Source organism: Alosa pseudoharengus, unplaced genomic scaffold, assembly GCF_046254945.1.
Source record: "Alosa pseudoharengus isolate Yale_2024_CS ecotype anadromous, Long Island Sound unplaced genomic scaffold, YU_APseudo_1.1 YU_APseudo_1.1_scf_23, whole genome shotgun sequence".
NCBI lineage: Eukaryota > Metazoa > Chordata > Actinopteri > Clupeiformes > Clupeidae > Alosa > Alosa pseudoharengus.
The window spans coordinates 31,302,078-31,329,759 of NW_027468685.1; the positions used below are offsets into that span (position 1 = coordinate 31,302,078).

At 44.0% G+C, this 27,682-nt stretch overlaps 1 protein-coding gene across 1 annotated transcript; it reads left to right on the forward strand.

The window, feature by feature from the left end:
* Positions 1–285: 285 nt before the first annotated feature.
* Positions 286–27,528, forward strand: pard6gb (par-6 family cell polarity regulator gamma b). The gene is made up of 3 exons (XM_076302367.1): positions 286–583; positions 5,734–5,956; positions 24,970–27,528. Exons 1-3 carry the CDS (start codon positions 509–511, stop codon positions 26,022–26,024), a joined length of 1,353 nt encoding a protein of 450 aa, XP_076158482.1. The 5' UTR covers positions 286–508; the 3' UTR covers positions 26,025–27,528.
* The last annotated feature ends 154 nt before the right edge of the window (positions 27,529–27,682 follow it).

Genomic DNA, 27,682 nt, shown 5'->3' on the forward strand with positions numbered 1-27,682 from the left:
CTAGCTAATAATTTGATATTAAATTTAAGATTATGCCTATTCATCGGCTATACCAAGTTGATTTTACAAATGTGGAAATCAACTTACACCATTACCTTATACACACCAATGAAACTAGTTATATGCAGCCTATTTATAGAAATAAAAATCACCTCTAAAAGCGCGTCCTCTAGCGTGTGGGAGTATACTCCGCTCATGGTTATGGGAGCATTGTGGGATGGCCTCTATTGAGGGCTGGCGCTTGGCTCTACGCTTGTGGGGCGCAGCGATGATGTCATTTTAAAAGTTAACCCACTCCCCTAGTCCGAGTTGCTGATTTCTTCATAACATTTCATTTTTTTCTGCTGAAGTTTCACTAACAGTCCTACGGATTCTAGCACTCATAGGTGGAATATAGGTGACCTACAGCTGTAGAGGGAAAACTTCTCCATTCAGACGACGCGGGATTTTAATCGAGCTGCCCCGTGAAGCGGGCAAAAGTGTTAACTTTTAAAAAGAAAAAGCAAAAATGAGCCGGATTATCCCTAATAAATCACAGTCTTTACGACAATTGGATTGCAATGCCGTTGAAGTCAAAAGCAAGGTAGGTTGTGCTTCTCTTGCAACTAAATAGAGAAACTTTGGGAAATTGTATCCAAAAGTGCTACGCAAAGTCGACGAGGTCCACGATTTACTGAGGTTGGAAAATCTTTTCTGATTTTACAAACGAAACGCGCCATGCAACCAAGTTGTGTTGAAGAATAGTTGCGTTGGTGCAATGGCCCTTTAGAAGTACATTAGGGTAGGCTACGTTCATTTTCGAATTTGCTTGCAAATCTGGAATATCTGGTTAATGTTTTTGCCTTGCCCATGTGATATGTGATGCTCCCATTTTCCCTCAAAAAAATCTCATATGGCAAATACTCCGCTACACTATTGTCTAAATGTTGCGAAGACTTCGAATGCCCGAAATTGTTAAGTACGGATTGAAATAGGTATTTCAATGCCTCCACGTTCTTGAATTTATGGGTTCAGATGGGATCTGACGTTGATTTGCTTGGCCTCAGAGTAGGAAGACTTGCAGTTGACATAAATGCTGTTGCTTTGACATTATCACCAAGCCACCCTAATTGACAATACCGAAACTATGCCTTCCATGTAGGTTTCCCCATAATGTTACCGCTCCTTGCTGCCTGTAGGAATGCCCTCTTGACTTGATGACGCGGTAGCAGTGCCAGAGAAATGGATGATTTAATACACGAACTCATAGTGGGATATGTATGATTGGAGGGGTTTGGGGGTCTATAAATTCCACCCGAACAGGACCAGACTGGCCACTGTCCTTACCGACAGTCATTGGCAAAAAATGACATTTCGTCTTGATATCAAGGAATCTATCTGTCACAAAGAAAATGAAGGCACTACTTAGCTGATGGTGGCATGACTCATGGATGACACTCTGTCTTGGTATTGTGTAAAAACAAAAAAACAACAAGTGCAAGTAGGCCCTATGGCCACTCTTTGTAGTCTAGGTTAGGCTACTTCTTAATTTTTGAGCCTAAATTCAGAGCCTACCTCTACACAGAGAAAATCGAGGTGGTGATTGGTTTGGATAGGTTTCATAACAATGTGCCATGGCTGTGAAGGCCTTCATTAGGAGAGTGCCTGGGCACCGTGCCCACCTCCTGATCTATCTTTTGTCTGAGGGAGCTGGGGCCTCAGCAATGATCTAATTCATATCGGGGATTGGAATGTTGGTTTCCCATCATCTGTGAAAGGAGGCCTCTGAAGACCCAACAAAACCCCCATTACACACACACACACACACACACACACACACACACACACACACACACACACACACACACAAGCACTCACCCACCCCCTCTCCCCTATCTGGGGTTAGACTGCTCCCTAAGAATAGACCAATACCCCCGTCTGAAAGAAGGGAGCGAGATGCAGATTGAGCAACTTTCTCACAGTCTGTAAGAACACAGGACAAGCATGAGAGTTCCTGGCCTACACTAAGAAAAAGAGTTATCACAAAAGGGCTCTGTGAAAGGTCTTATGGGTATTCAAATTGAAACCCACTCACCCTGTTATGTGAGTGCAGGTCAGTTTATTAGGCTGGAAAGGAGAGGGTGTCAGACAGGCTTTTATTGAATGCCTCCTCATAATGTGTCATCACCATTGCTCTATTCATTGTGGGTTGAGCAACGCACTCTGAGAAGTACTGGCGAGAAGAGCACCGTGACTCACTAATCTTTTCAATCACATGACAGCAGGAGTCTTTTGCTGCAGGCCTGACTGGAACTTTGTGAAGTGTACCACCATGAGGATGCAGGGTTCCTGGCTGCCGTTCATGTCTTTGACTGGTGCTGTCGTGAAACAGGTGGCCATGATGAGATTAGCTGAGTTGTAGTCTCTGCGGTTTTTTGCTTTGCTTTTCCCTCCTTATCAAGAAAGGGTGTCTCCTGTGTCTTAAGCTGTGTCTGCTGTTTGACATCCAACAGAGTCAGCATGTCTCTCAGCCTCTGCGTACAATTTTGAACTTACACAAATGAATGTTGAAAGTTCAGTACCTGAATGTACGTGCAGCTGAATGGGGAACTGGTGTGTGTCAGGCTACCGTGGGGGCTGTTCTGCTTGCCTCAACAGGTAAGAGTTTCCTGAGTCGTGTCACAGACAGCTCTGTCATTGTGATATGGCTCACTGAGTGAGATCCTGTTTGAGCATGATCAGACACTACCAGGAGGCCTGGCCGGAGCATGAATGCACGAGCCAACAAAAAATTTTAAAACGACTCAATCACATTCATTCCATTGCCACATGTATGTTTTTTTGAAGCTGTTACACGTTTAGCTCTCGGTAACAAGACAAGAGATCTATTCCAACAGCTACCCCACACGATTGACCCAAAATGAGTTCTGTAGTATTGAAATGTAGAGCAGGTTCTGACTGGAATGCATCTTTTGTGTAAATATTTGTCTTTCAACATTGGCCCATTACCTTTGCTAAATTTATTGCAATTTAGGGCAGCCGTAGCCTACTGGTTAGCGCTTCGGACTTGTAACCGGAGGGTTGCCGGTTCGAACCCCGACCAGTAGGCACGGCTAAAGTGCCCTTGAGCAAGGCACCTAACCCCTCACTGCTCCCCGAGCGCCGCTGTTGTTGCAGGAAGCTCACTGCGCCGGGATTAGTGTGTGCTTCACCTCACTGTGTGTTCACTGTGTGCAGAGTGTGTTTCACTAATTCACGGATTGGGATAAATGCAGAGACCAAATTTCCCTCATGGGATCAAAAGAGTATATACTTATACTTATTGTTGGGTCCAATAAGCCTCCAGGCTACAAGGTTTGTAAAATGTATATTCATTAATTAACAAGCTAGTCCCCATCTCTGAAGGTTTACTGCTAAACATAGAAGTTAGCCGAGCCACAGTGCCATCTCAGCAACACAACCATATGAGGAGCCTGGGTCTGCAAGGGAGAGAACTCACGACACACACACACACACACACACACACACACACACACGCACGCGCACACACACACACACACGCTCTCTCACACACACACACACACACACACACACACACACACAGATAGATTCTGTCTATATGTGAGCGAGAATTATGCGTGTGACTGCCTTTCTAAACTCTGAATTAAGCACCTGCCACACATGCCAAGCTTCACCTCCCACCCTGCTTGCTTCCCAGCCTGATGTTGGTATTTCATGCTCTAATGACAGGCTGCTCCTGCTGCTTCAGTGCTGCCCTCCATTTCTGAGAGCATAATTGCACTTCTGCAGCGCCCTCACAAATTACTGCTGTGATGAAACAGGACTGCTACAGAGAGAGACAAAGCCATGCTTGTGTATATGATCCCACTCTGTGTTTCTCTTGCTGCAGACATGGATGTAAGACTATATCATATCTGATATTTCATCGTAGTCTTTATGGTAATTAGTCCCATTCACCACTATCGTCTTGATATTAAATCACACCTGCTTACAGTCTTAAGAGCCATGCAAACACAAAAAGCAAAACATAATCTTGACCATCATCGGTGAATAACTCTTTTTCCTAACTTTGATCTCTGCCTTCTGTCATGCATGTTCTTGTTCTGCGAATTGCCAACCTGGCAGCGCATATGTGAACATGTCATCAACTATATAATTTAATATCACAATATGACAATTGTTTGTCACAGGAAGGAATTCCATTGCAGTGTTTCCCACAGAATTGAATTCTATATACTGTGGTGGTAGGTTTGCAGAATTAACGTGAATGCAACAGTTTTTAGCAAATTAGCACAGCGTGGTTATGATGCTAGCCAGATTTTAGCACAATTTAGTACAACCATTGTGTGGTGGTCAATGTTGATATTGGTGGGGCGCCACAAATAAGTCAATGTATGTATAGTAGTATATATACTCTTTTGATCCCGTGAGGGGAAATTTGGTCTCTGCATTTATCCCAATCCGTGAATTAGTGAAACACACTCAGTACACACAGTGAGGTGAAGCACACACTAATCCCAGCGCAGTGAGCTGCCTGCTACAACAGCGGCGCTCGGGGAGCAGTGAGGGGTTAGGTGCCTTGCTCAAGGGCACTTCAGCCGTGCCTACTGGTCGGGGTTCGAACCGGCAACCCTCCTGTTACAAGTCCGAAGCGCTAACCAGTAGGCCACGGCTGCCCCAAAACACTGGAACAACAATGGGAAACACTGCATTGGTATGTCATGGATAATACGATGTGGCACATTTCTTGTGTGTGTGTGTTCCTGCTTGTGAATGATTTGCACAATGTTTTTGTGTGTACACATGATGTGTGTGCTTTGTGCTGTTCTGTCTGTGTGTGCGAGAGATAGGAGAGAGTGTGAAAAGTGCTTAGTCGTGACCACCATTACCTCATCTGTTGTTCAGTGTTTCATTCTATGCTGTCTGTCCGTGTACGCACTCTCTCTCTACACACACACACACACACACACACAGACGAACACAAACTGACTCATGTATTGTTCTATTGTTACTAAGCTGTTTGCCGGTTCCTCTTTTCACAACACTGAATCACAGGCTAACCCAAAGTTCACTAATACAAAATAAACAAACACAGACCTGCATTATCAGGCCAATTATGTGCAATCAGGATATTCTCAGTCAAGCTTTCTATCACACAAGAATTTAGCATTTACTTAGATTAGAAGATTAGAATCATTTTAAATGAAATGCATTTCCAAGTCCATGGTTGTGATTTAAAACCAGCTAATAGAATGAGTCGGATCATCTGGGTTCCAGGGCAACGTCAGGGTGTCAGGCTGTGGCTGTTTAGTCTGGTGTCTAGGCTGCTCTCTTGAGGGTCTTGGAGTAAAACTCAGAAATGAACCTTGGTGCTCCTTAACACAGCAAAGTCTTTACAGAAAGAGCAGAAACGTGCGTGTGTGTGTGCGTGCGTGCGCAGATTTGCAAGGATGCACAAGTGCAGAAACATTGATGTTTGTGTTTATGTGTGATGTAGGCTTGTGTGTATTTGTCTGCTGGATAGGTTGTACAAATAATTGGTCATGGGTTACACAAATAAAGTGTAAATATGAGTGAGATAATCTTCTCATTAATCTTATCATCTCATCTCGTCATCTCACTGCATACGTTTGAGAAATTCTGTCTAGCTAACTGTGTTCTCTCTCTCTCTTTCTTTCTCTCTCTCTCTCTCTCTCTCTCTCTCTTTCTCTCTCTCTCTGTATTTATTTGTAGTATGGGGCTGAATTCCGCAGGTTCTCTGTGGACCGTGTGAAGCCAGGCAAGTTTGAGGAGTTTTACAAGCTTATCATGCACATCCACCGCATTGCCAACATGGAGGTGATGATCGGCTATGCAGACGTGCACGGAGACCTGTTGCCCATCAACAACGATGACAACTTCTGCAAGGCTGTCACCTCTGCCCATCCCCTTCTCAGGATCTTCATCCAGAGACAAGGTAGGTCTACAGCTCTCTCTCTCACTCTCTCACACTCTCTTTCTATCTCTCTCTCTCTCTCACACTCACTCAGTGGGGTACCACTGTGCCCAGACTTGATTCTCTGCAGGAAGAACTGCTAATGGCAACATTCACTGACCCACAAATTCTGTGGGAATGGTCTGCTGTGTGTCATCATCATTAGAGACAACCCCCACCCTCCCCCATTCCTTTATTCTCTCTTTCTCAGTTTATCTCACTCACTCACTCACTCACTGTCACATGCACAGACGCATAGACATAACACATGTCTAGTTTCTCACCTATATTTTCACATGGATTTACCTTAATCAAGACTTATTCTGAACACAGAACATTTGTTTTTATAGTTATTTCACAAAAGGAATTTCTCTCAGATGTTTATGAAACATCCGGTCATGGGCAGCTTTCTGTTTTGTTTACCTCTTGGCAGGGGGTGGTCAGCTCTTGTAGTTGTCTGTAGTTTCTGTCTGAGTATGTGTATGTCTGGTGGATAAGTCCTACCATGTTGTCAAAAGGAAGAGCCCCTGGTCTGTTGAATGTAGGTCAGGGTTGGGGTATGTCCACTGGCATACTGATGCATTCACCACTAGAACAAAAGACATGAAGAGTGACAAAAAAGAGAGAAAGAATGACTATGGGAAAGAGTAATACTTGCATCTGAGTAATTTGGTCTCATCCGGCCCCTTCCCAACCAGTCATGTTCAGCTGACCCCTTTCTCATGCATGCCTGAGCAGACTGGGGCCATGGACTGGCCACCATTTTGGAATCGCGTTCCATATTCTATGACGGAACGGAAAATCACAGCAGTAAGAAATCTGTATGCTAGAAAAGTCAGCAGGCAGCAAGCTGGTTTCTTACACATATCTTTAACAGATTACTGTTTATCCATATTGCATAGACCCCTGCGGTAGTTTAGATTATGGAAGGTCAGGTTTGTATAAGTGGTGTCTGGACCTGTTTTGGGTTCAGCGTTGTTGTACGGCTATAAGACGGCTTTTCAGTCGGCTTGTAGGAATATTACTTTTTATCTTAGTCATAACAGGCAGTGGTGTGGTCTGCTTGGTCAGCATTTTCTCTTTGTATCTCTCTCTCCATACACACAGTCACAGACACAAGGTAAAAGTGTCACAGACGCACACCAAATGCCATATCAGATAAACAGAAAAAACATTCATAACTTCAGAGAACTGCTCCTCTGGTGAAGTTTCTTTGAAAGCTGCATGCTGTGTCCGCTTCCCCAGCCCAGATCTCTTCCCCTAGCGGCTCCAATTCAGACACAAGCAAGGCTGAAGAGATCGCTAGTATGTCATTCATTCATTGACATTGATTCAAGGTGCTTTATAGCAGGGTTTCCCAAACTTTTTTTCTGGGGTCCCACTTTTTAAAAATGACAGACTATCGCGACCCAACTCGTGACTGTGGTAGTTAACAAACTTTCCTAAGGTATAAGCTAGGGATATTACACAACATAAATTGTCACTAGGCTATGCTGGCGACCCAAATAAAATCTCCTACGACCCACCTGTGGGTCGCGACTAGGGTTGCAAAATTCCGGGAATTTTCAAAGTTGGAAACTTTCCATGGGAATTAACGGGAATATATGGGAATTAACAGGAATAAACGGGAATTAATGGGAATAAACTGGGAATTTTTAATATGGAAAGTTAGTCTATAACAGGGAACTTAAATGTAGTGGACAAAACCCCATCTAGAGCATAATATTAGTTAAAACAACCTGATTTAATGCAATTTCAGTCGAATTTGTACCCTGCACATCAGTCAGTCACATGCACACAGAAATCAGCATAGGCTAGACATAAAGGAAACCTATGGTGCGTTCATGTGCATGGGAAAAAAAGGTTCCAACCAATCGGATTTTGTTCTTGAGTAGTGTGGTGTATCTTGGGCAGTTCAGTGTTGCTAGTTTAGCATGCTAGTAAACAATAGGCAGAGAATGGGATTCCCGCTAGCATGCTAGTTAACTTTGTATGCTAAGCTAAGCAAAAATACAAACATTCAAATCATATAGCTTATTACGAAACAAAATGTTTGTTTATATATGAAAGTTCACAGTTAATTACCATAAATTCCAATTAATTCCCATAATTACCTTTAATTCCATTAAAGTTTCCAATTTGGAATATTTCCAAAATTCCCCAGCTTAACTTCCCATGGTAAGTTTCCGGAAATTTACCGGAAATTTTCCGCCCCTTTGCAACCCTAGTCGCGACCCAGTCTTTGGGAACCAATGCTTTATAGAGTCTAAAGAAGATGATACATGGGGCAATTTTCTGAGCCATGTTGCTGGGCAACCACATAACCAGTTCTATGTGTTCTGATTGGATGATCATGATCTACCTACTGATGATGTCCAATATCAATGAGAAGCAATATTGGCCAGCAACATTGCTCAAAAAGTGACCTTGTGTATCGTCAGCTGAAGGCTACATTGTGTGTTTGTGGGACAGGGGACAGAAGTGAATAATTGAGCCCAGTGGGACCAGAGCTTCCTCCTGATCAATGTTCATGTCATTTACTCTTGAGCTGGTCTAGTCTGGTTACTGGCCCTGGACAGGAAAATGTCCTAATCCACAGTCTTACACAGCTTATGGCTAGTCATTTGATAATGTTTGATGTGTTTGTTGTGTTGTGCGATGTGTGTGTGAAGGTCTTGTGCAGGTGCGGGGGGGGTGGGGGGGGGTGGATAGGACGATTCTAAGGGCCCAGCACTGTCAGGGGGGTCCCCAGAGAGCCCCCCCCCCCCCCCCCCATAATACTAGCAGTGCCCCTGGGTGTGTGTGTGTGTAGTGTGATGGTACACTGGATAGGCTGGTTTGTGTTTTATTGTTTGGATGTTTTATACAGTAATGTGAAGTGTGTGAGTGGTGATGTGATCAGCTGTGTCGCTCACACTCCTGTCAGGTTCTACATTTTCTCTTCAGACATGATGGCTTAGATAATATTCCCTGGCCTGGGTTTTGTGTATTTCATACTTGACAGTGGAGGTGTAGATGGTATGAAAAAACTAGGTTGATTTCTACTATGAGATTCTTGGTGACCCTGTTGAACCATACTGCGTCCATCCCCACCACTTTTCATTGTGCTTTCTGGAAACCACAGAAAATGAAATTCCTGCAATTGTAAGACTACATTAACACTGCAATGCAGTTAGATTGAGACAAATTGTGAGGGCCTATAATAGAAACCATCCAGCTACTGGGCTGTTTTTAAAAAGGACTGCACTGGCATGTACATAGTAGGGCTGGGTGATGCGGCTCAAAAAAACTCTGGAGGAGAGGAGGAATGAAAATATACAGTAAAATGCAATATAACAAATAAATAAAAATGAATAAAAAGTAGATATTGTTATACAAAGTTAACATGTGTCTAATACATTATACTAGTTGTGATCAATTAAAAATGGTGCTTAAAGCTCTGCAAAAAAATGCACTTAAAAAATCACTATGTCAATATTTCAATATGACAAATTCTTGTGATATAGTTAGAAGCATGGCCATGATCTACTATATGGTACAGCACACCTAGTAAATAGATCAGAATCAAGGGCACAGACTGCCCTGTCTGCCCCTCATTCTTAACCAAGTTGAATGACTTTCAGTTCTCTTTTCCCTCCATTGAGAAGGCAATATTTATCAGGTTTAGTCCATACCCACCCCTTTTAAAGCAAACACACGTTTAGTTGTTGTAGAATATAGGTCAAGGCTATGTGAACATCGCCATCAGGTGTGTGTGTGGTGTGTGGTGTGTGGTGTGTGGTGTGTGTGTGTGTGTGTGTGTGTGTGTGTGTGTGTGTGTGTGTGTGTGTGTGTGTGTGTGTGTGTGTGTGTGTGTGTGTGTGTGTGTGTGTGTGTGTGTGTGTGTGTGGCCTGTAGTGCTCACTCTACGTAAGAGAGATGTATTGTACTGCTCCTTTACTGTATTGGGGTTTACATGGACAGTTTGTTTTTGTCATTCCAATAAAACTATTCTGAACATGTTCATATGGGGTATGTTCTATTCAGATCAGGTGCTCCTTACAGTCTAGGCAGTCTACTCTTTCTTACATCCTTCTTTTTAATTCTGAGATTTAGTATCTGCTACTTAAATCTGTCGTTAGGGAAAAACAAAGTCTGCCACAGAATGAATATAAAAGTGTAATTTCTTCACTCTGCACATCAAGTATTTTTCTTCACGGTCAGTTCAACTCAAAGTGTGTGTGTGTGTGTGTGTTTGCGCGCACTGTAATTCTGTCATTTCTAAAGATCAGAACTGAGCTTGAGAACTCAAGCCAAAATGCCTCTCTGCATGTGTTTCTGCTTTGATCGCAGCATTGAGTTGTAAATGTGTTTTCAAAGCTCCAGTGCACTCAAATTGGCCTCATTGTACCAGGCTTTGGAGAATAGTTGGTCAGACATTCCCTGGCAGCATTAGTCTTGACCGCCTCCACTCTTGGCGCTATTTTAGTCAATGGTCAAACATTCCTCCAAGTAGAAAAACACCCTTCTTTCTGTTGCTTCAGTGTAATTCCTCCTCGCCACTGATGAGCTGCTCCCTGGACTCGATGTGACAGCCAGCCGGACTGGCTGGAGTCTTGTGTTCCCAGAATTCAGTTCAACTCTGCGTGCTTGACGTGCCTCTGCCTTCTGTCTCTGGAAGGCCCATTTGAGATGCATAGTATAGAAGATGGAGGAAAAGATTTCGGGGGTTGCCTCCCAGCATGTTTGCAAAAGAGGGATATATAATTAAAGTTAGGTTAGCGAGAGAGAGAGAAGGCTGAGTCAAGTAATCTGGTCCAAACTTTTTGCTTTCTGATCTAGTAGCAAATTTATGATGTTTTTGACAATTGCAGTCGACTCTTCGATATCTATGACCTTCCATTCTTTTCCCGGCTGTTAGCCTTGAAAATGGAACATTTTATGTTCATATATCCTTTAGTCTCTCTTTCTCTCTTTCTCTCTCTCTGTCTGTCTCCCCCCCTCTCTCTGTTATTGTTGGAGGAGAGCAGTGGGTTTTGGCAGCCCATTAACTTGTCCAGTTCCTTTCTTTAGAAACGTACTTGAGTTCTCTCCTAAGCCTTTTTTACTACAAATTGCTATCCTCTAGCTTCCCCCAACTTCTCTTCTGTCCACTGATCTGAAATGTCTTGCCACATGCACACAATGCATGAACACATAGTTCAAGACGTGCTTCACATACGAGGCACAGGAACGGGTGTCTGCGTGTGTAATGTACACGTGCTCATGCACACAGTCCTTGCTGTGCTGGTTGTAATAGCTAACTGCAGAGATTAGTTGTCAGACGTGTACGCATGCAGACACACAGAAAGACGGCACATCTGGTTGGCTGAGTCCTTAGCCCTGCGGCTTTTAGGGTCTGTGTAGCAGAGGAATGGCTTCCTGACTGTATGCAATCTGTCTCTCCGTCTATCTCTCCCATTCACACACACACACACACACACACACACACACACACACACACACACACACACACACACACACAATATGCACATTCACATAGAATTTCATTGACAAACTATGTCCAGTCCACACACCCACATAATCAATTGTACCCTCTCATACACACATACACACTCACACACACATCACAGATCACCAGAGCAGAACCGAGATATTTTGTCATTCAGAGATGCCCCCCTTCATGGAGTTCTCTCATAAGCTCTCCCTTACATAATCACCTCACAGCTCTGCAGGGCTTATGCGCATCACGTGCCCCCAGAGATTTGTATTGTGTTTGACCATCTCTTTGCATCAGCTGAAGAGGCTAGTTTTGTGTTGTCTGTGCTGTTGTGGTCCCTATCCCTGCTCTTTAAAACGTTGGAGCTGCTCTTGCACTCTTTTATTGGCCATTATGCCAACAACCCCCCCCCCCCCCCTCTCTCTGCTCCAGGCGTGCTGGTGAAAGCCCCAACGCTGAAAGCATCCATGTAACTTTACAGTGTGTTATTCACACACAAGGCTTTCTTCATGTTGAAGACAATAAGGGAAAGGACACAGCGCTCAGGCTCCTCTTTCACTACTTGGATTTCCTCTCATGTTTTCTATCTCCTGTTTTTTAGGTGAAGGAAAGTGCTGGGCTGTGTAAATTGTGTGTGTGTGTGTGTGTGTGTGTGTGTGTGTGTGTGTGTGTGTGTGTGTGTGTGTGTGTGTGTGTGTGTGTGTGTGTGTGTGTGTGTGTGTGTGTGTGTGTGTGTGTGTGTGTGTGTGTGTGTGTGTGTGTGTGTGTGTGTGTGTGTGTGTGTGTGTGTGTGTGTGTGTGTGTGTGTGTGTGTGTGCGCAAGTGTGTTACGTTTCATATACCTCTGCATTGCCATCACCAGCATGACCCCAGAACACATACAACATGTAACTGATGAGCTCCATGTTCTAAATGGCCTCGCTGGTGAGCAGGCCCATGAAGCTCCCCTCTTCTCCCACCTCCTGCGCTGGACGATGGTGAGCAGGCCCATGAAGCTCCCCTCTTCTCCCACCTCCTGCGCTGGACGCTGGTGAGCAGGCCCATGGAGCTCCCCTCTTCTCCCACCTCCTGCGCTGGACGCTGGTGAGCAGGCCCATGGAGCTCCCCTCTTCTCCCACCTCCCGCGCTGGACGCTGCTTCTCCTCCACCAGAAGTGAGGGGTGCAGTTTTTTGCAAGAGAGTATGAAATAGTTGCTCCCCATATGCCAGCTGTTGAAGAAGGAAGCCGAGCGGCCTCAGTCTTGTGATTAGAACAGCACAGAATCTGCTGAGAACACATATCAGCCTTATGCTTAACGTGTGTGTGTGTGTGTGTGTGTGTGTGTGTGTGTGTGTGTGTGTGTGTGTGTGTGTGTGTGTGTGTGTGTGTGTGTGTGTGTGTGTGTGTGTGTGTGTGTGTGTGTGTGTGTGTGTGTGTGTGTGTGTGTGTGTGTGTGTGTGTGTGTGTGTGTGTGTGTGTGTGTGTGTGTGTGTGTGTGTGTGTGTGTGTGTGTGTCTCAGGAGGGTGCTGCTGTGCTACGGTTGTGTTTACCTGCTACTCTGTTAATGGTGTTAGTGTTAGTAGTAGTGTCTCTTTTCCCTCCACAGAAAGCTCAGCTGGAAAATACCCCCATTTTAAAACAAAAGTGTCTGAGTGTGTGTGTGTGTGGTCTTCCTATTAAAAGAGTGTAGTAAAAGTGGCAGAGATGACACAGATGGCTGGAGAAAGGATGGAGGAAGGGGAGGGGGAAGGAGGGAAAGAGTAATGAGTTAAAGGAGAAGTGGAGTGATGCAGACCTGGATAGATGCAATATTCTGTGTAAGTTCTGGGACTCGTGCCATCAATAGACTAGTAATGAGTAGGTCCCAGTTGTTTTGTGATTGTACCACAGACACGTACAGTGCCAGTGATTCAGTGCTTACTGTGCATCTGTCTGTCTCCAAGTCTGTCTCCAATGAGTCAGGCTGTAGTCCAACAAAGACATCAGTCTCTCTATTCAGTTCCTTTGCTTCCTATAGAGGTGTCCGTGTTTCCCTTAATGTGCTGTCTCCCCAGACACATACTGTAATGTTCCATACAGACACTCACAACTGGATAATGACCGCAGTGACCTGCTCTTGGTGCTTTATCTTTCTGTTAGTTGTTATCGAAGTTCTCCAAAGTCCTCTGAATTCAAGCACTGTGTTGTCATGACACCCCTTTCTCCCACTGTTACTTTGTTTTTGAGGTTTTTGAGTTCATGTCCTTGTCCCTTATGGTTTTCTACCTTGTTGATGTGTGTCATTTACACACACACACACACACACACACACACACACACACACACACACACACACACACACACTGAGCTTAGATATAAGCTATACAACTCATGTTGTAGCTTATATTCTTATTCTCTTTAAAGTGCATAGCCAGACAAGTTTGCTTCTTACTATTGCATTGGAAAAGAGGCCTTGTTTTGCAAATCTCTCATTGAGCTGCTGACTTTCTTTTGCTGGGTTTATCCCTTTCTAATCTTGGCACTTGTGGCTTGGGCCAAGCCCTTGGGTAGCCCACACATACATATGGATCCAGCATCATCCACAAATTACACTGCTGAGAGACAAACAAGTCCACTGCCGGCTTGCTCAGCCTCTTGAAACCCCTCCAGCCCCTCAGCACTGGCACTTTCTCAGGCTATGGGTAAGATAGCCCTCATGGTCTGTCCACAGGTTTGTCTCTAATTTCCCCCTCCACCCTCTGACCAGGAAATGCTGGCTGCTTTCGTCTGAAGGCTCCATATGCTGCAGTTGTTTATAGTCTGAGGGCCTAGGTCTGTGTCTGTGTGTGTGTGTGTGTGTGTGTGTGTGTGTGTGTGTGTGTGTGTGTGTGTGTGTGTGTGTGTGTGTGTGTGTGTGTGTGTGTGTGTGTGTGTGTGTGTGTGTGTGTGTGTGTGTGTGTGTGTGTGTGTGTGTGTGTGTGTGTGTGTGTGTGTGTGTGTGTGTGTGTGTGTGTGTGTGTGTATTGGTGAAATGTGGTCAGCAAGAGATGTGAGAGCTCTGATTCTGTTTCTGTGTGCTCCCTGAGAGTGATGGCTCATGGGTAATTTGTGGCGTTTGGAGGAGAAGAGGGAGGGGTAAAAGGTTTGGTAACTTCTGAACTTTTCTATTCCGACTCACTGATTACCATCTGATGCAAGGCCAGGCATGTGCAGACTGATACAAACTTGCAGACGACAGTTAGCTTAAAAAAGTTAAAAAAATGGTTCAGAGCTGTGAACACAAGTGCATGATTGTCTTGTGACATTATCACTTTATCATTGACATTATCGCTGACATTTGTGCGAATAATGAGGTCACCTTTTTTTAGAGTGTTTGGAGTGTGTCACTTTGGTAGCTCTTTGTCACTTTTTTTTTTTTCAAATTCATTTTCAAGATTAATTTATTCTTACACCTCATTGCACATGTGTAAAGAGAGTAAAAAATATTGTGTTTCGGCTCAACATGGATTTGGTTTCATAGTTTTGAATGAAATCTAGAAATGATCTTTAAGGTCAAGAACCACCTGCCATGTTCATGTTTATTAACAAAAACCCCTCCAGAATTAAACTTCACTGTGTTCCTGAATTTAATGGTTGTTTTTGTGAGTCAGGACAACAATGTTTGATAATGTGGCCTTGCTGTCTGCATGATCCAACATGACAGGAGAGCTCTTGATCAGCTGTCGCCAAAGATATGTAACCATCCTCTACTGAAGAATAGTACTTTTTCGTAGAATGTTTGCAGTGTTTTTAATGAAGCCAGTATTTTTGCACAGTTGTGTTGACTTTTCCTGACTAGCACAGTTCAGGTCAGCCTATCTTTTTATTTTGGGCCAAGGCCATGGCCATGACAATGCTCTATTCAGAGTCTTCAAACATAACTCATCCCTTTGTGATAAAAATGTTGCCATTTTCTGACATTTTCTTAGCAAGCAGTGTGTTTTTCTGTGGATCCTTGCGCAGGGTAGTGCTTGACCCATTGACCAATGACTGCCAAAAACCTTTTGTATCTGCGACTGGCTTGTCAGTTTATGGTTAGGGTTTAGAACAGAGTGCTTTGTTGTCCTATCTCATTTTGACCTTCCCCATGTATCTCTCTTGCCTAAGGTCATGTTTTTGGTCCCCTCACTGGTTATATCACTGGTAGTGCTAAACAGTTTAGTTAGTGTCAAAGTTAGACCTGTTACAATGTTGCAACGTTTATCCCGCTTCCAAAAATATTTTTGTAAAATGTTGTAGTGCTTGGCATGGTTATGTGGGGTATGTTTACAGGCAACCTAGGATTAGATATCTCCAGTGGTGCATCAGGCTGTTACACACACACACACACACACACACACACACACACACTTAAAGACTACATGGGGAGCACGCTGGATGTATGCATGTACACTGGCTATATGACAAGGAGGGGCCACAATAGGAAAAGGGCCTGCTTTGTAATTAAAGCCTCCCAATAATAAAGCCTCTCCACCATGTGTGGAGCCACTTCATCCTCCCAGAGATTCTCAGTCATGTTGCAGTGTGTGAGACGGTCGTAGCGAGGTTGTGAGACAGAACCTTGGTGTATGAGAGAGAGAGTGGTGTGTGTGTGTGTGTGTGTGTGTGTGTGTGTGTGTGTGTGTGTCACACACACGCTTGTCCATGTCCAAGTGTGTGGCAGCTGCTTGTGACAGTGCACATTAACACAACATGTAAGGAACAGATATTGGATGTCCGCCCTGGTCATGAGCGTGTATTTACCCAATTCATTTACGAAGAAATGTCTGCCATGCAGGCTGCTGTTTTGCTGCTGTGTTTGTCTGAATCTTCGTGCTTGCATAAATTGGTCAGTGAGCCATGCAAAAAACCCTGAACATCTCCCACGTGCACAGCTGGAGCACCAACATGGTCAATTGGCCTCTAATCACCAGGGACACAGGACATAACAAGCAGCAGGGCCCTTGTGGTCACTGCCAGTGCACGTGGACTCCAAAGAGTGGGATGTGTTTAGCTCAGGGGTTGGCAACCTTTTTTACCTGGAGAGCCACTAAATATTGTTAGAAGTTATATGTTATTACATGGTATCACTTTATAAACAAATTACTCAAGAGAGTCCATATAGTTGTAGTGAAAATTGCATCCATGGCCTGAAGAGACCATGTGAGACTTTCCTGCAGTTATGTGACTGCAGATGGGATCGTGTTGTGGTAGACAATGGAACATAATCAGTTTTTGTGTATGCCTGAAAGTCATTCTCTTTAAAAGTAGTATAAGTATATATACTCTTTTGATCCCATGAGGGAAATTTGGTCTCTGCATTTATCCCAATCCGTGAATTAGTGAAACGCACACAGTGAACACACTAACCCGGAGCAGTGAGCTGCATGCTACAGCGGCAGCTCGGGGAGCAGTGAGGGGTTAGGTGCCTTGCTCAAGGGCACTTCAGCCATGGATGTGGGCATGGGAGAGCAGTGCTCAACCACTTCCCCCACCCACATTTTTCCTACTGGTCGGGGATCGAACCGGCAACCCTTCGGTTACAAGCCCGAAGCCCTAACCAGTAGGCCACGGCTGCCCACTAAAGAATGCCCACAAAAGAATGAGCCAGTCGAGCTGGTGATACACTGCAGACTTGTCTGTCAGCTGTGAGTTTGCACACACAGGGTGCTGAGGCATTTCACTGTCTAAACTGGATGGCATTCTAATGAGCCGATGCCAGATGAGGATGAGGCACACTGTCTAAACTGGAAGGCAGTCTAATGAGCCGATGCCAGATGAGGATGAGGCACACTGTCTAAACTGGAAGGCAGTCTAATGAGCCGATGCCAGATGAGGATGAGGCACACTAAACTGCCGTCACCACACACAGAGCGTGACGAAGGGTGCCCCTCAGACAAGTGCTCCAAGGCCCCTGTATTTTGACCCAAGGTATCCTACATCTACTGCTGATCTTCCTCTCCTGGATTTACTAATGAGCAGACGTGTTTTATTGGAGGGGCAGTCATGCACAGCAGTGTCTCAGTGAGCAGAGCGCTTTGGCAGCCAAAATGGCTGGCCTGATGAAGTAAGTGAACAAGGAGTGTCTCCTCCTCCCCTCCCCTCCCACGTGGGGAACTGACATTAGTCCAGCCTTGCAGGTGAAAAGTTCAGTACTACTGCAGGAGGAGAGAAGGGAGGAGGATTGAATGGGATTCATACTGCAAGAATAGTGTGCCTCACAAATTTGATTTATTTATTTATTTATTTATTTATTTATTTTATTTATTTATTTATTTATTTATTTATTTAATACTGTTTTACTCTGTGTATAGTTTATTATAGCAAAGAAAACCTTTTTTTTGAAGTCCTGCTATTTTTGCGCTCTGGGTTGTATTTGTAGTTTAATCAAGGTGTGTGTGTGCGCACGTGTGTGCGTGCATGCGTGCATGTATGTGCATACACTCGTACGTATGCATGAGACTAAAGTTATCCACTGAGACACAGCAGAAGGAAACCCAACACCCCAATAGCCAAAGTGATGCTTTGGAAAAGGCTTGCTTCTGCATGTTGCACAACAAAAGGTCTGTGTGTGGCTGAGGTGTTTTGTGAGTTGATGTGCTTTGCACTGAGAAGAGGGGTGTGTACTCTGTGGTTCAGGTCAGGGTGCAAGGCAAGTTTTTGTTGAGGCATGTTAGATCCATCTGGGCTTGCACAAGCCTGTACAAGCACCACACGTGGCAGATAAACTTACTGGGTTTTTTTTCTACAGTATTGTAAATCTCTTGACAAATCCTCCTGGTTTGAAGTGACATCACATCAATCCTTTAAAGTTTAGAGAGGTCACTATTTAGCTGGGCTAAAATCTGAAGCTGTTGCACAGATGATGGTTTCTTGATATTTATACTAAGAAAAAAAGAAGGTAGCAGTTTTGCTCTTTTCTTTTTTTCTTCCATTGACCACAAATTCCTGTGTGGCTGAGTGAACTGCAGTGGAAGCAGATTTCTGTGTGGTGGTTGAGCACAGGCTTCTTCAGCTTTGGGCTCTTATGAGGTATGCTTGTGCTGACCTTGTGCATTGTCTGTTTCCAATGGAGTGTGAAACCATGAGGCTTCATCGCTATTAGTGTGTAATTACCATCCACATCATGCAATGACTGCTTTCAAAGTCCTGCCACTCTTGTCTGAATATTTCACTTCAACATGCAGTCAACATGGAAACCTCAAAGTTGGAAAGTTCTGTTAGCTTTTTTAACTTTCCAGGAATGCGGTAGTTATATATCTTTGTATATCTGTCTATGATTGTGTTGTGTGTGTGTGTGTTTGTGTAGTAACTTGAGACTCTTCGCACAAACACGATGCATAATAGGAAGGAATTATTTTTCTCATTCATGTTAACTAGCAAGGATATAAGAGACAGGCACATGTGGGGAGTGGCTGTGCATGGGTGTGGGTGTATGTGTGGTAATGGTAAATTAACTCTAAATGTTTTAGATTTTCTGAGTCGCTGGCATGTTTATCTAGTGAAGGTCATTGATTCATAGTGATTCCTCCATCCATACTTTTACACATGTAGTGTCTATATGCAGAATTCTATTTATGTAGAATAAATAAACTATTATTATTACTTTTATTATTATCATTACTTAACCCCCCTCAGTGCTCTTAGCCTGGTTTGTGTCATCCATGGTAAGATAACAGGAAGTCTGCACCATCTCACTGACACGGATGTCCAGCAGGGTTTGGGTGGGTGGACAGAGAGAGGTCATATCCAGAGAGAGATGAGGTCACTTCTGAGTCTTATCTGTTGCCTCTCCAACTTCACCCTATCTCTTTGACAGATAAATGCTGACTTTTTCAGAGCAAATGCAGTCAATACATGAGGATGTCAAGTCCATGTCAAACATGATTAGATTCAACTTTATTGTCATTGTGCAGAGTACAAGTACAGAGACAATGAAATGCAGTTTGCATCTAACCAAAAGTGCAAAAAAGCAGAAAAGTGTAATGTGATATACACAGTATAGGCAGGTGGTGCATAAACAGTATAAGATATATATATATATATATAGTGTAGTGTAGACAACAGTATACCGTTAAGAAGGTGAAATCGTTTACAGTAATATAAATTAACTATATGTGTAGTGTGCAGTGTATTAGCAGTAACCTTATAAGAGCAGAATAGATATGGGTACAGATCTGTACAGTTGATTAGCAGTAACGTTATAAGAGTAGTAAAGTACAGAGCTAGAGTTCAGTAGGGTGACAGCCGCAGGGAAGAAGCTTCCTCTGAACCTGCTGGTTCGGATGTGGAGAGACCTATAACGCCTCCCGGAGGGGAGTGGGGTGAACAGTCTGTGGTTGGGGAGAGGACAGTCTTTGTGATGATGTTGTGCTCCTTACGCAAGCATCGCTTGCCTTGGATGGCCTTGATGGAGGGGAGTGAGGAACTGGTGATGCGTTGGGCAGTTTTCACCACCCTCTGCAGTGCTATATGGTCGTAGACAGAGCAGTTGCCATACCAAACTGTGACACAGTTGGTGAGGATGCTCTCGATGGTGCAACGGTAGAAGTTCACCCGGATCTGAGGAGACAGGTGGACCATCTTTAGTCTCCTCAGAAAGAAGAGACGCTGATGAGCCTTCTTGATCAGGGTAGAGGTGTTGATGTGGACACCCAGAAACTTGAAGCAGGTGACACGCTCCACCTCAGTCCCGTTGATGAGAATAGTGGTGTATGTGCTAGCGTTTGACTTCCTGAAGTCCACAATGAGCTCTTTGATCTTCTTGGTGTTGAGAGCCAGGTTGTTGTCAGTGCACCACAATGTTAGGTGCTGGACATCCTCCCTGTAGGCCGTCTCATCTTTGTTGTTGATGAGACCAAACACCATGAGACCAAACACCACAGCCCTGTGGTACACCGATGTTCAGGGTGATGGTTGAGGAGGTGTGATTGTCTAACCTAACAGACTGCAGTCTGTTGGTTAAGAAGTCCAGAATCCAGTTACAGAGGGAAGTATTGATGCCCAGTTCACTGAAGTGATCAGTTTGGAGGGGATGATTGTGTTGAATGCTGAACTGAAGTCAATGAACAGCGTTCTCACATAGAAGGTGAAATTGTTCCTCTCCAAGATATCTACTGCACATACTGTACATTTGTGTGAATAATGAGAGTTGTGTATGTATTTGTACGCAGGAGCAGTCTATAATTTATTCCCATAAGCAACATTATATCAAATGTTTCTCTAGTTGTGTCCCACTTGACCATACAGGTTTTGGATGGGCCTTTTATGTTAGGCTACTACTGGGCTGCAAAGGGCCATAGGTCTGCTTATGTTGGTCTCTGTCTCTGTCTCTTTCACTACATTACATCTCTCAATCTCTCTCTCACTCACTCACTCACTCCCTCTCTCTCTCTCTCACAGATGTTTATTGGGACAGGTGGCAGAGGCCTGAGGTTCACTGCAATGTCACATAACCAGAACAGCTTTATGGCCTCACTGGCAAATTTGCTCACACATTTACCCCCTCTTTCTTACCCAGTAGGCAAAAATCTGGTCTCTCTCTCTCTTTGTCTCGCTCTCTCTCTCTCTCTCTCTTTCTCTCTCTCTCGCGCTCTCTCTCTGTATGAGTGTGTGCATGACAAATGCCTTGTCTGAGTGTACACAATCCATCCATCTGTCTGAGTGTACACCATCCAAGTCAGAACTTATACTTTAAAGCATGTCTTTGTGATATACTATGTCCAAGAAATACTAGTGATGTATAAGAGGTGTTTTATGTGGAGCTATTTTAGCTGTTTGATGTGGAGACTGTACAGGACCCAGACCGCACCACTGGCTTCACATACCATTTCTGCCCATCCCCCAAAGCCTGCAGCCCATGCTGTGCCCAAGCTGTGTAAAGAGGAGAGGGCAGGAAGAGAGAGAGAGAGAGAGAGAGAGAGAGAGAGAGAGCATCTGATCTGCTGACACAGGCCCTGATAGCCCCACCATCCACAGCCCTCGTCTAACTCATCCCAGATGTGGAACAGCAGTGCACAGGGAAAACAGAGGGAGTGGTGGGAGGGACAGATGGAGAAGGGGAAAGAGATGAGGGCTAATGCTCAAATATCTCCCATATCTGTGCCCATCTGTGCCCATCTGAGCCCCATGCTTTTAAACATCTATCCAGCTGACCCATGCTGCGTGGGAGTCGGAGGACTGGTTGCGTCCGGTAATCTGTGTTGAATTCAGAAGGACTCTAGTCTCTACTGACAGCACAGTTTTCTTTCAAACTGTTTTTCTGTTCCTAAAGGTTCCTGTTGTGTCTGTTAAGCAAAGCTCTCATAGGGAACACCTGGGTCTATTTATTGAGATCTAAGAAATACAACCCCAATTTCCAAAAAAAAACAACAACTGGGACGCTGTGTAGAACATAAATAAAAACAGAATGTTATGATTAGCAAATCTGTAAACCCTGTATTTAATTGAGTGTAGTGCAAATACACCAATCATGACCAATTGTTGAAACTGAGAAAAGTTCATTTTGAATTTGATTTGAAATCTGAATTTGCCAGTAAAAAGCTGTGACAAGGGTATGTTTACCACTGTGTGGCTTCACCACATCTTTCAGCAACAGGCTGCAAATGTTCAGGAACCTTTTGAGAATGAAATGTTTCCTATCCTTGCCCGATATAAAATTTCAGATGCTCACCAGTCTGGGGTCTTCTTAATTGTGTTTTTGGTTCAATGATGTACCCGATGTGACATGTGTGAGACTGGACTGCAGGCAGGCCATTTGAACACCAGGACTCTTCTACTATGGAGCCATACTGTTGTGATATGTGCAGGATACAGTTGGGCATTGCATTTCTGGAATATTCAAGGTCCTCCCTGGATGGCAGCATATGTTGATCAGACCTGTATATATTATCCACCATTATTTGCACCTTTCCAGATGTGCAAGCTACCCATGCCATTGGCACTAATGCACCACACCAACACCACAGAGACAGCCAGTACATCTGAATTCTTCTTGAATTTCCCCTTGAGGATCAATAAAGTATCTAGCTAGCTAGCTAGTACAGAGCTGTGTTTGTAGGTAATAGCTGTGAGTACAAAATGCTATTTGATTGTATAATGAAGTGGAGGCGTGATTACTCCTAATATTCTATTTATGACAATTATCCTGCAAAATGGCCAGACGGTCAGTACCAACTTTCGTTATGCTGTTGCACAAATTATATTTAATCACCATGAGTAATCACATGGTGATGTTAATAAGGTGTCTAAATAGGCAATAATGTGATTAACTGTCATACTAGTGATTTCACTTTTAAATCAAAGTACTGAGTTTGTGGAATACACAGTAGTAATCATTCAGTCTCAGACAGTGTGAGAATAAAGTGAGAGAAAGAGGCTCATGGCTAGCAGTAAAATCTTTTACATTCCTGCTTTTTATTGGAGTATATAAAAAAATCCTTGCTGTGCTTGAAAGGGTCATTTTCAACATAGAAGTTAATGAGAAGTTTGACAAAAGAATGAGGAGAGGTCTTCTCTATCTTTCAATATGTCACTGAGGACCTGATGGAGTAGAATTGTGCTCACACACACACACACACATTCTTAAAACACATATATAGATTGTCATGCATGCACTGTGTGCACCCAGCCTTTGAATTATGCCATCTAAACCTGCAGAGCACGTTGACCCCTAACATTCCAAGTTTAGGAAAGCAGGGAGGGGCAGCTCTTACTGGGATGCATGCCGCAGAGGATTCTGGATCCCCAACCCCCTCCCTCCCTCCCCACGTACACCCATCTCAAAAGGAATGTAGAACCTTCCCACTGTTGTGACCCTCCTCCCCCCACAGACACACACCAAGTCTTTTTGGGAATATGAATAGAATGTTAATATGTGAATAGTGTTTCAATGACCAGTGTAAAGCATGCACAGGACTTTGTGTTTTTGTTATAATGTTATAATATATTTTTACATTATATATAATGTTATAATGTATTTTGTTATAATGTTATTGTGGGATCATAAAGCCTGTTTGTCTTGTCTTGTGTCAGCGTGTTGACAAGGATAAATGTGGTCAATTCCACACAGATCTCCAGATAGCGGATTTTGGTTGAAAGGAGTTATGAAGGCCCTTTGGACACTAAAAGTCGCTAGTAGACCTTAGCCCCCATCCCTTGCAGTTAAGCCTCAATCTACTGGCTCCACTGTGTTTTTTTTTTTTTCAATCCGAAGACTTTGTTTTTCTGTCTGGAAGACTCGGGGGCATTCCCTTGCCAAAGTCTGGAACAGGCCGGTGAATGACCAGCTAGGCTTTGATCCCCACATGTTGGTTTGCTTTCCCAGGATGTATTGCCCTAGCAGGGATTACTGCTGTTAGGGCTGGCTAGCCAAGTTGGTATGGCCAGTGGCACTGCTGTCTTGGCACTTCATCATGATTGAATAACAGGAGCATTCTATTGAAGAATAGTTCTGACCCAGACTATCTCCTCAGCCATTTCCTGAGCAGTACCAGCACTAACTTGACTTCACCTACATAAGCAGGGAAAGCTTTGGAAAGCCCATTGTAATCACCAGCTGACAAGGTTGTGCACGTGGCAAGTGGCAGTTGTGTAGGTAGACACTGCTTTCTGTGGAACTCAAGGCTCGTGGATGTTTCCTTTGTGTTTGAAATCCTGAAGATGTGTGAGTGTTTGTTATGTGGAGTGAGATTCCAGAAAGGAGTGTGGTGCTGGTGTTTGAACTGCTAACCACTTCACTTTTTTCACTAGTGTTGGGGGGTGGGGGCGTGACTGTAACAAGGAAATAGCTGCCCCCCCCCCTCTTCTTTCTTTCTCTCTCTGTGTGTGTGTGTGTGTTTTCCATCAGGAGTTGCACCAGTGTCTTAAATTCCTCAGTAAAAAGCCTGGCTGGCTTGAATCAAACTAATCAGGCCACAGGCTTGGCCTCGAACCAGACTAAGAGTATCTGTGTTCAGGCAGCTTTGATAAAATTCAGAAGCCCTTTAAAGGATGGACTGAAGCTGGCAATTTGGAATGTGTGAGAGAATCAGCAGTCAAACCGGCAGCCATTGCCATCGGCCAGACACATGGCCATTTGAGGAATATTTGCTTTGAGACTAGCTTTGTAGGCATTAGATGCTCCTCTAATTAAACCCCATTTAGGAACATTGATGAGCAAACAAAAAGTTTACTGTTGCTTCCGAGGGGCTCACAGTTTTGCAGTTTCTAGGAGTGGGCTGGGTGCTGCAGAGCTACAGGAGAAATCACGTGTTGCTTTGGGTTAGTTTAGTCTAGTGTCCTTCAGCTCGTCCAACCTTCAGCTTGAAAAAAACATTCTTGAAATGTCCGTGGGGTGATTAAAAAAAGTTTGAAAATAGATCTGTGAGTGCTATCCTTTATTCATAAAGATTATATTGACACTCAGGAGAATGTAGCACACAGTTGAGACTGTAACTGCTTCCAGACATGTTCTCTGCTCTACTCAGCCCCTCATCTGACGGGGTACAGTATGTAATTTGAGCTGTGATTCCTTACACCTGTCTATCTTCTCTTTGCAGAGGAAGTGGACTACAGCAGCTTTGGTAGCAGCACGCTCACACGCAAGAAGAAAGCTGTGGTGACACTCCGCAATGACTTGAACAGAAAGCGTCCGCACATCCGCATCGGAATGCCCCAGGACTTCCGACCTGTGTCCTCCATCATTGATGTGGACATCCTGCCTGAATCCCACCGCCGCGTCCGGCTCTATCGGCATGGATCTGACAAGCCACTTGGCTTCTATATCCGGGACGGGACCAGCGTTCGTGTTACGCCCCATGGCTTAGAGAAGGTTCCAGGCATTTTCATCTCGCGGTTGGTACCAGGGGGATTAGCAGAGAGTACGGGGCTGTTAGCGGTCAACGACGAGGTACTAGAGGTTAATGGCATTGAGGTGACTGGGAAGACACTGGATCAGGTGACTGACATGATGATCGCCAACAGCCACAACCTCATTGTCACGGTGAAGCCGGTCAACCAACGCAACAATGTTGTGCGTGCCAGCCGCATATCAGGCAGCTCGGGCCAGAGCTCGGACAGCAGTGCTGGCTCCTGTGGCTACCCTGCCCTCTTGCCCAGCAACCACGCCACGTCCTCGCCTGTTGTCGGGGGCGCCCACAGCAGCTTTGTCGGTGACGACCTGGAGAGCGATGAGGAGTCCGACATTGTGATTGAGAGCAGCATTAAGAGGCCGTCACGACGCTCCAATGCTTCCGTGGCCTCCACCAGTTCGCGCTTGCAGCCCCAACTCGCCTACATCCCACCTCATGCCATACCCAACGCACCACCCAGCCCCCCCACACGCCCCCCCTCCATCATCTCCACGGCATCATTCCACTCGCAGCCTAGCCTGAACGGCTCTGGCCCTGCCAGCTTGAGCTACCAGCTACACAGAGACCTAAGCCTGCAAGGACCCCACGTTAATCCCCATTCCCACCACACCAGTAGTCCTGGCCTTCGTCACAGCAATGGCAGTCTGCACAAAATTCTCAGCTCGCTCCGCACAGACCCACGCCACAGCCTTGCGCTTCCCAAAGGAGGAGTGGAAGAGGATGGCACTGTCATCACACTGTAATGCCCTACATCACATCTCAGATTGACTGTCATTTTCTGTCTAATCTCTCTTTCTCGTTCTTTCTCCGCCTGTCCCTATCTTTCTTTTTTCTTACGTTTCACCCTCACACACAAGCATCTAATTGCCCAGAGACTGAGTTGGAACATCATCAGCTGTGACCTTCTAAATGCAATGATGTCAGAAAAAAAGTATTTTTATATAAAAGGAATAATTTAACAAATACTTAATACAATCATGAAATAGCAGCATCTTCTCAATGCTCATTTTTGTTTTGTGTTGTATTTGGTTTTTACCCATCACAGACATAAGAGATTAAAAGTGTTACATGCCAGACCACTAAACAAGCACAGCATTTAAAAAAAAGAAAATCTCTTTCCCACTCATTTTAAGCAGTTATCTTTTCATTAACAGGACCAAATTGGAGCTTTTGCATCTTTTAAGTTTTATTTTTTTTATTTCTGTTGATTTGTGTATCTAAGGACTGGCTAGTCCACACATAGAGACCAGAATGATCTGTATTGAATGATTGTTTCCCCATTGAGTCCGGTGAGTTATAGGCTACTCCACACTGTTCAGTTTAATCTGGTTAACATATTCAGGAATTTCACATTGGGAAATGGAATTGAGTATTTTAACTACGACACCTATCCACATGTTTGTAATGTTCTGTCTGTGTTTTCACCCAAACATTTTTAAAGTACTTTCCTTAAGACACATAAAGCAGATTTTCTGAAGACATATACATTTTTCAACACACTTGTGTGCTTTAATGGCCACAGAAAATGTCAATTTCCATACTGGTGTCCCATCACTTCTCTGGTAACAAATGTCATTGACTTGTCTGTTTGCACTTTACCACTCTGAACAGCATATGGGATAAAAATGCATCACTAATAGCCACAAATAACTGGGTGAAGGGGTGCTTATTGGGATTGGCAGTGTTGCACAGTGTCTGGTTTTCAGTGGTAGTTTACAGCAGTAGCCTACTCTTTTTTTATATTATATTTTCCATCTACTTTCATCATGGGAAAATGTAACATTAAATAGAAAAAGATTTTCATTTAGAATGATTTTCAGAACTTTAATACCCGTTTTATATCATTCAAGACCAGTATTTAAAAATGAGACCCAAGCCACAAATGCCTTGTCAATAAGGTATCATCAACTACTTGGTGGAGCCCAGGAGATATTTTGTTAAGTTAATTTTAGTATATGATCTTTGTTACCACTAGGGTTGCTCAGGACTGGTAATCATACTGCTTTTCTTAGAGAAAGTCGGCACCATGTGATGTGTTATTGGTATATTTGGTAATTTAGCACCATCTGCTGGGCTCTGTCAACGTTGCCAGCTTTCATCACATGATACACAAATGCTATGTTATTATTTATTGCAAAGATTCCTTTCAATCTCTTACTGGAATGTCAGGATGTTGTCCATTTCTGTTTGTGTTCATATGCATTTTTAATTGTGAATAAATTGTTTAAAAAACTCTTCTCTATTACACTATGAAGCCTTTTCACATTTCATTGGTGGTGTATGTCACATCCAGGGAAGACATCTTGACTGAGATAGCGTTGTCTGCTCATTTCTTTTTTTATGGAAGCATGTCGAGCAGACAAAAAACTGAATATGGGTATTCTTCATGAGATAGGCCTAC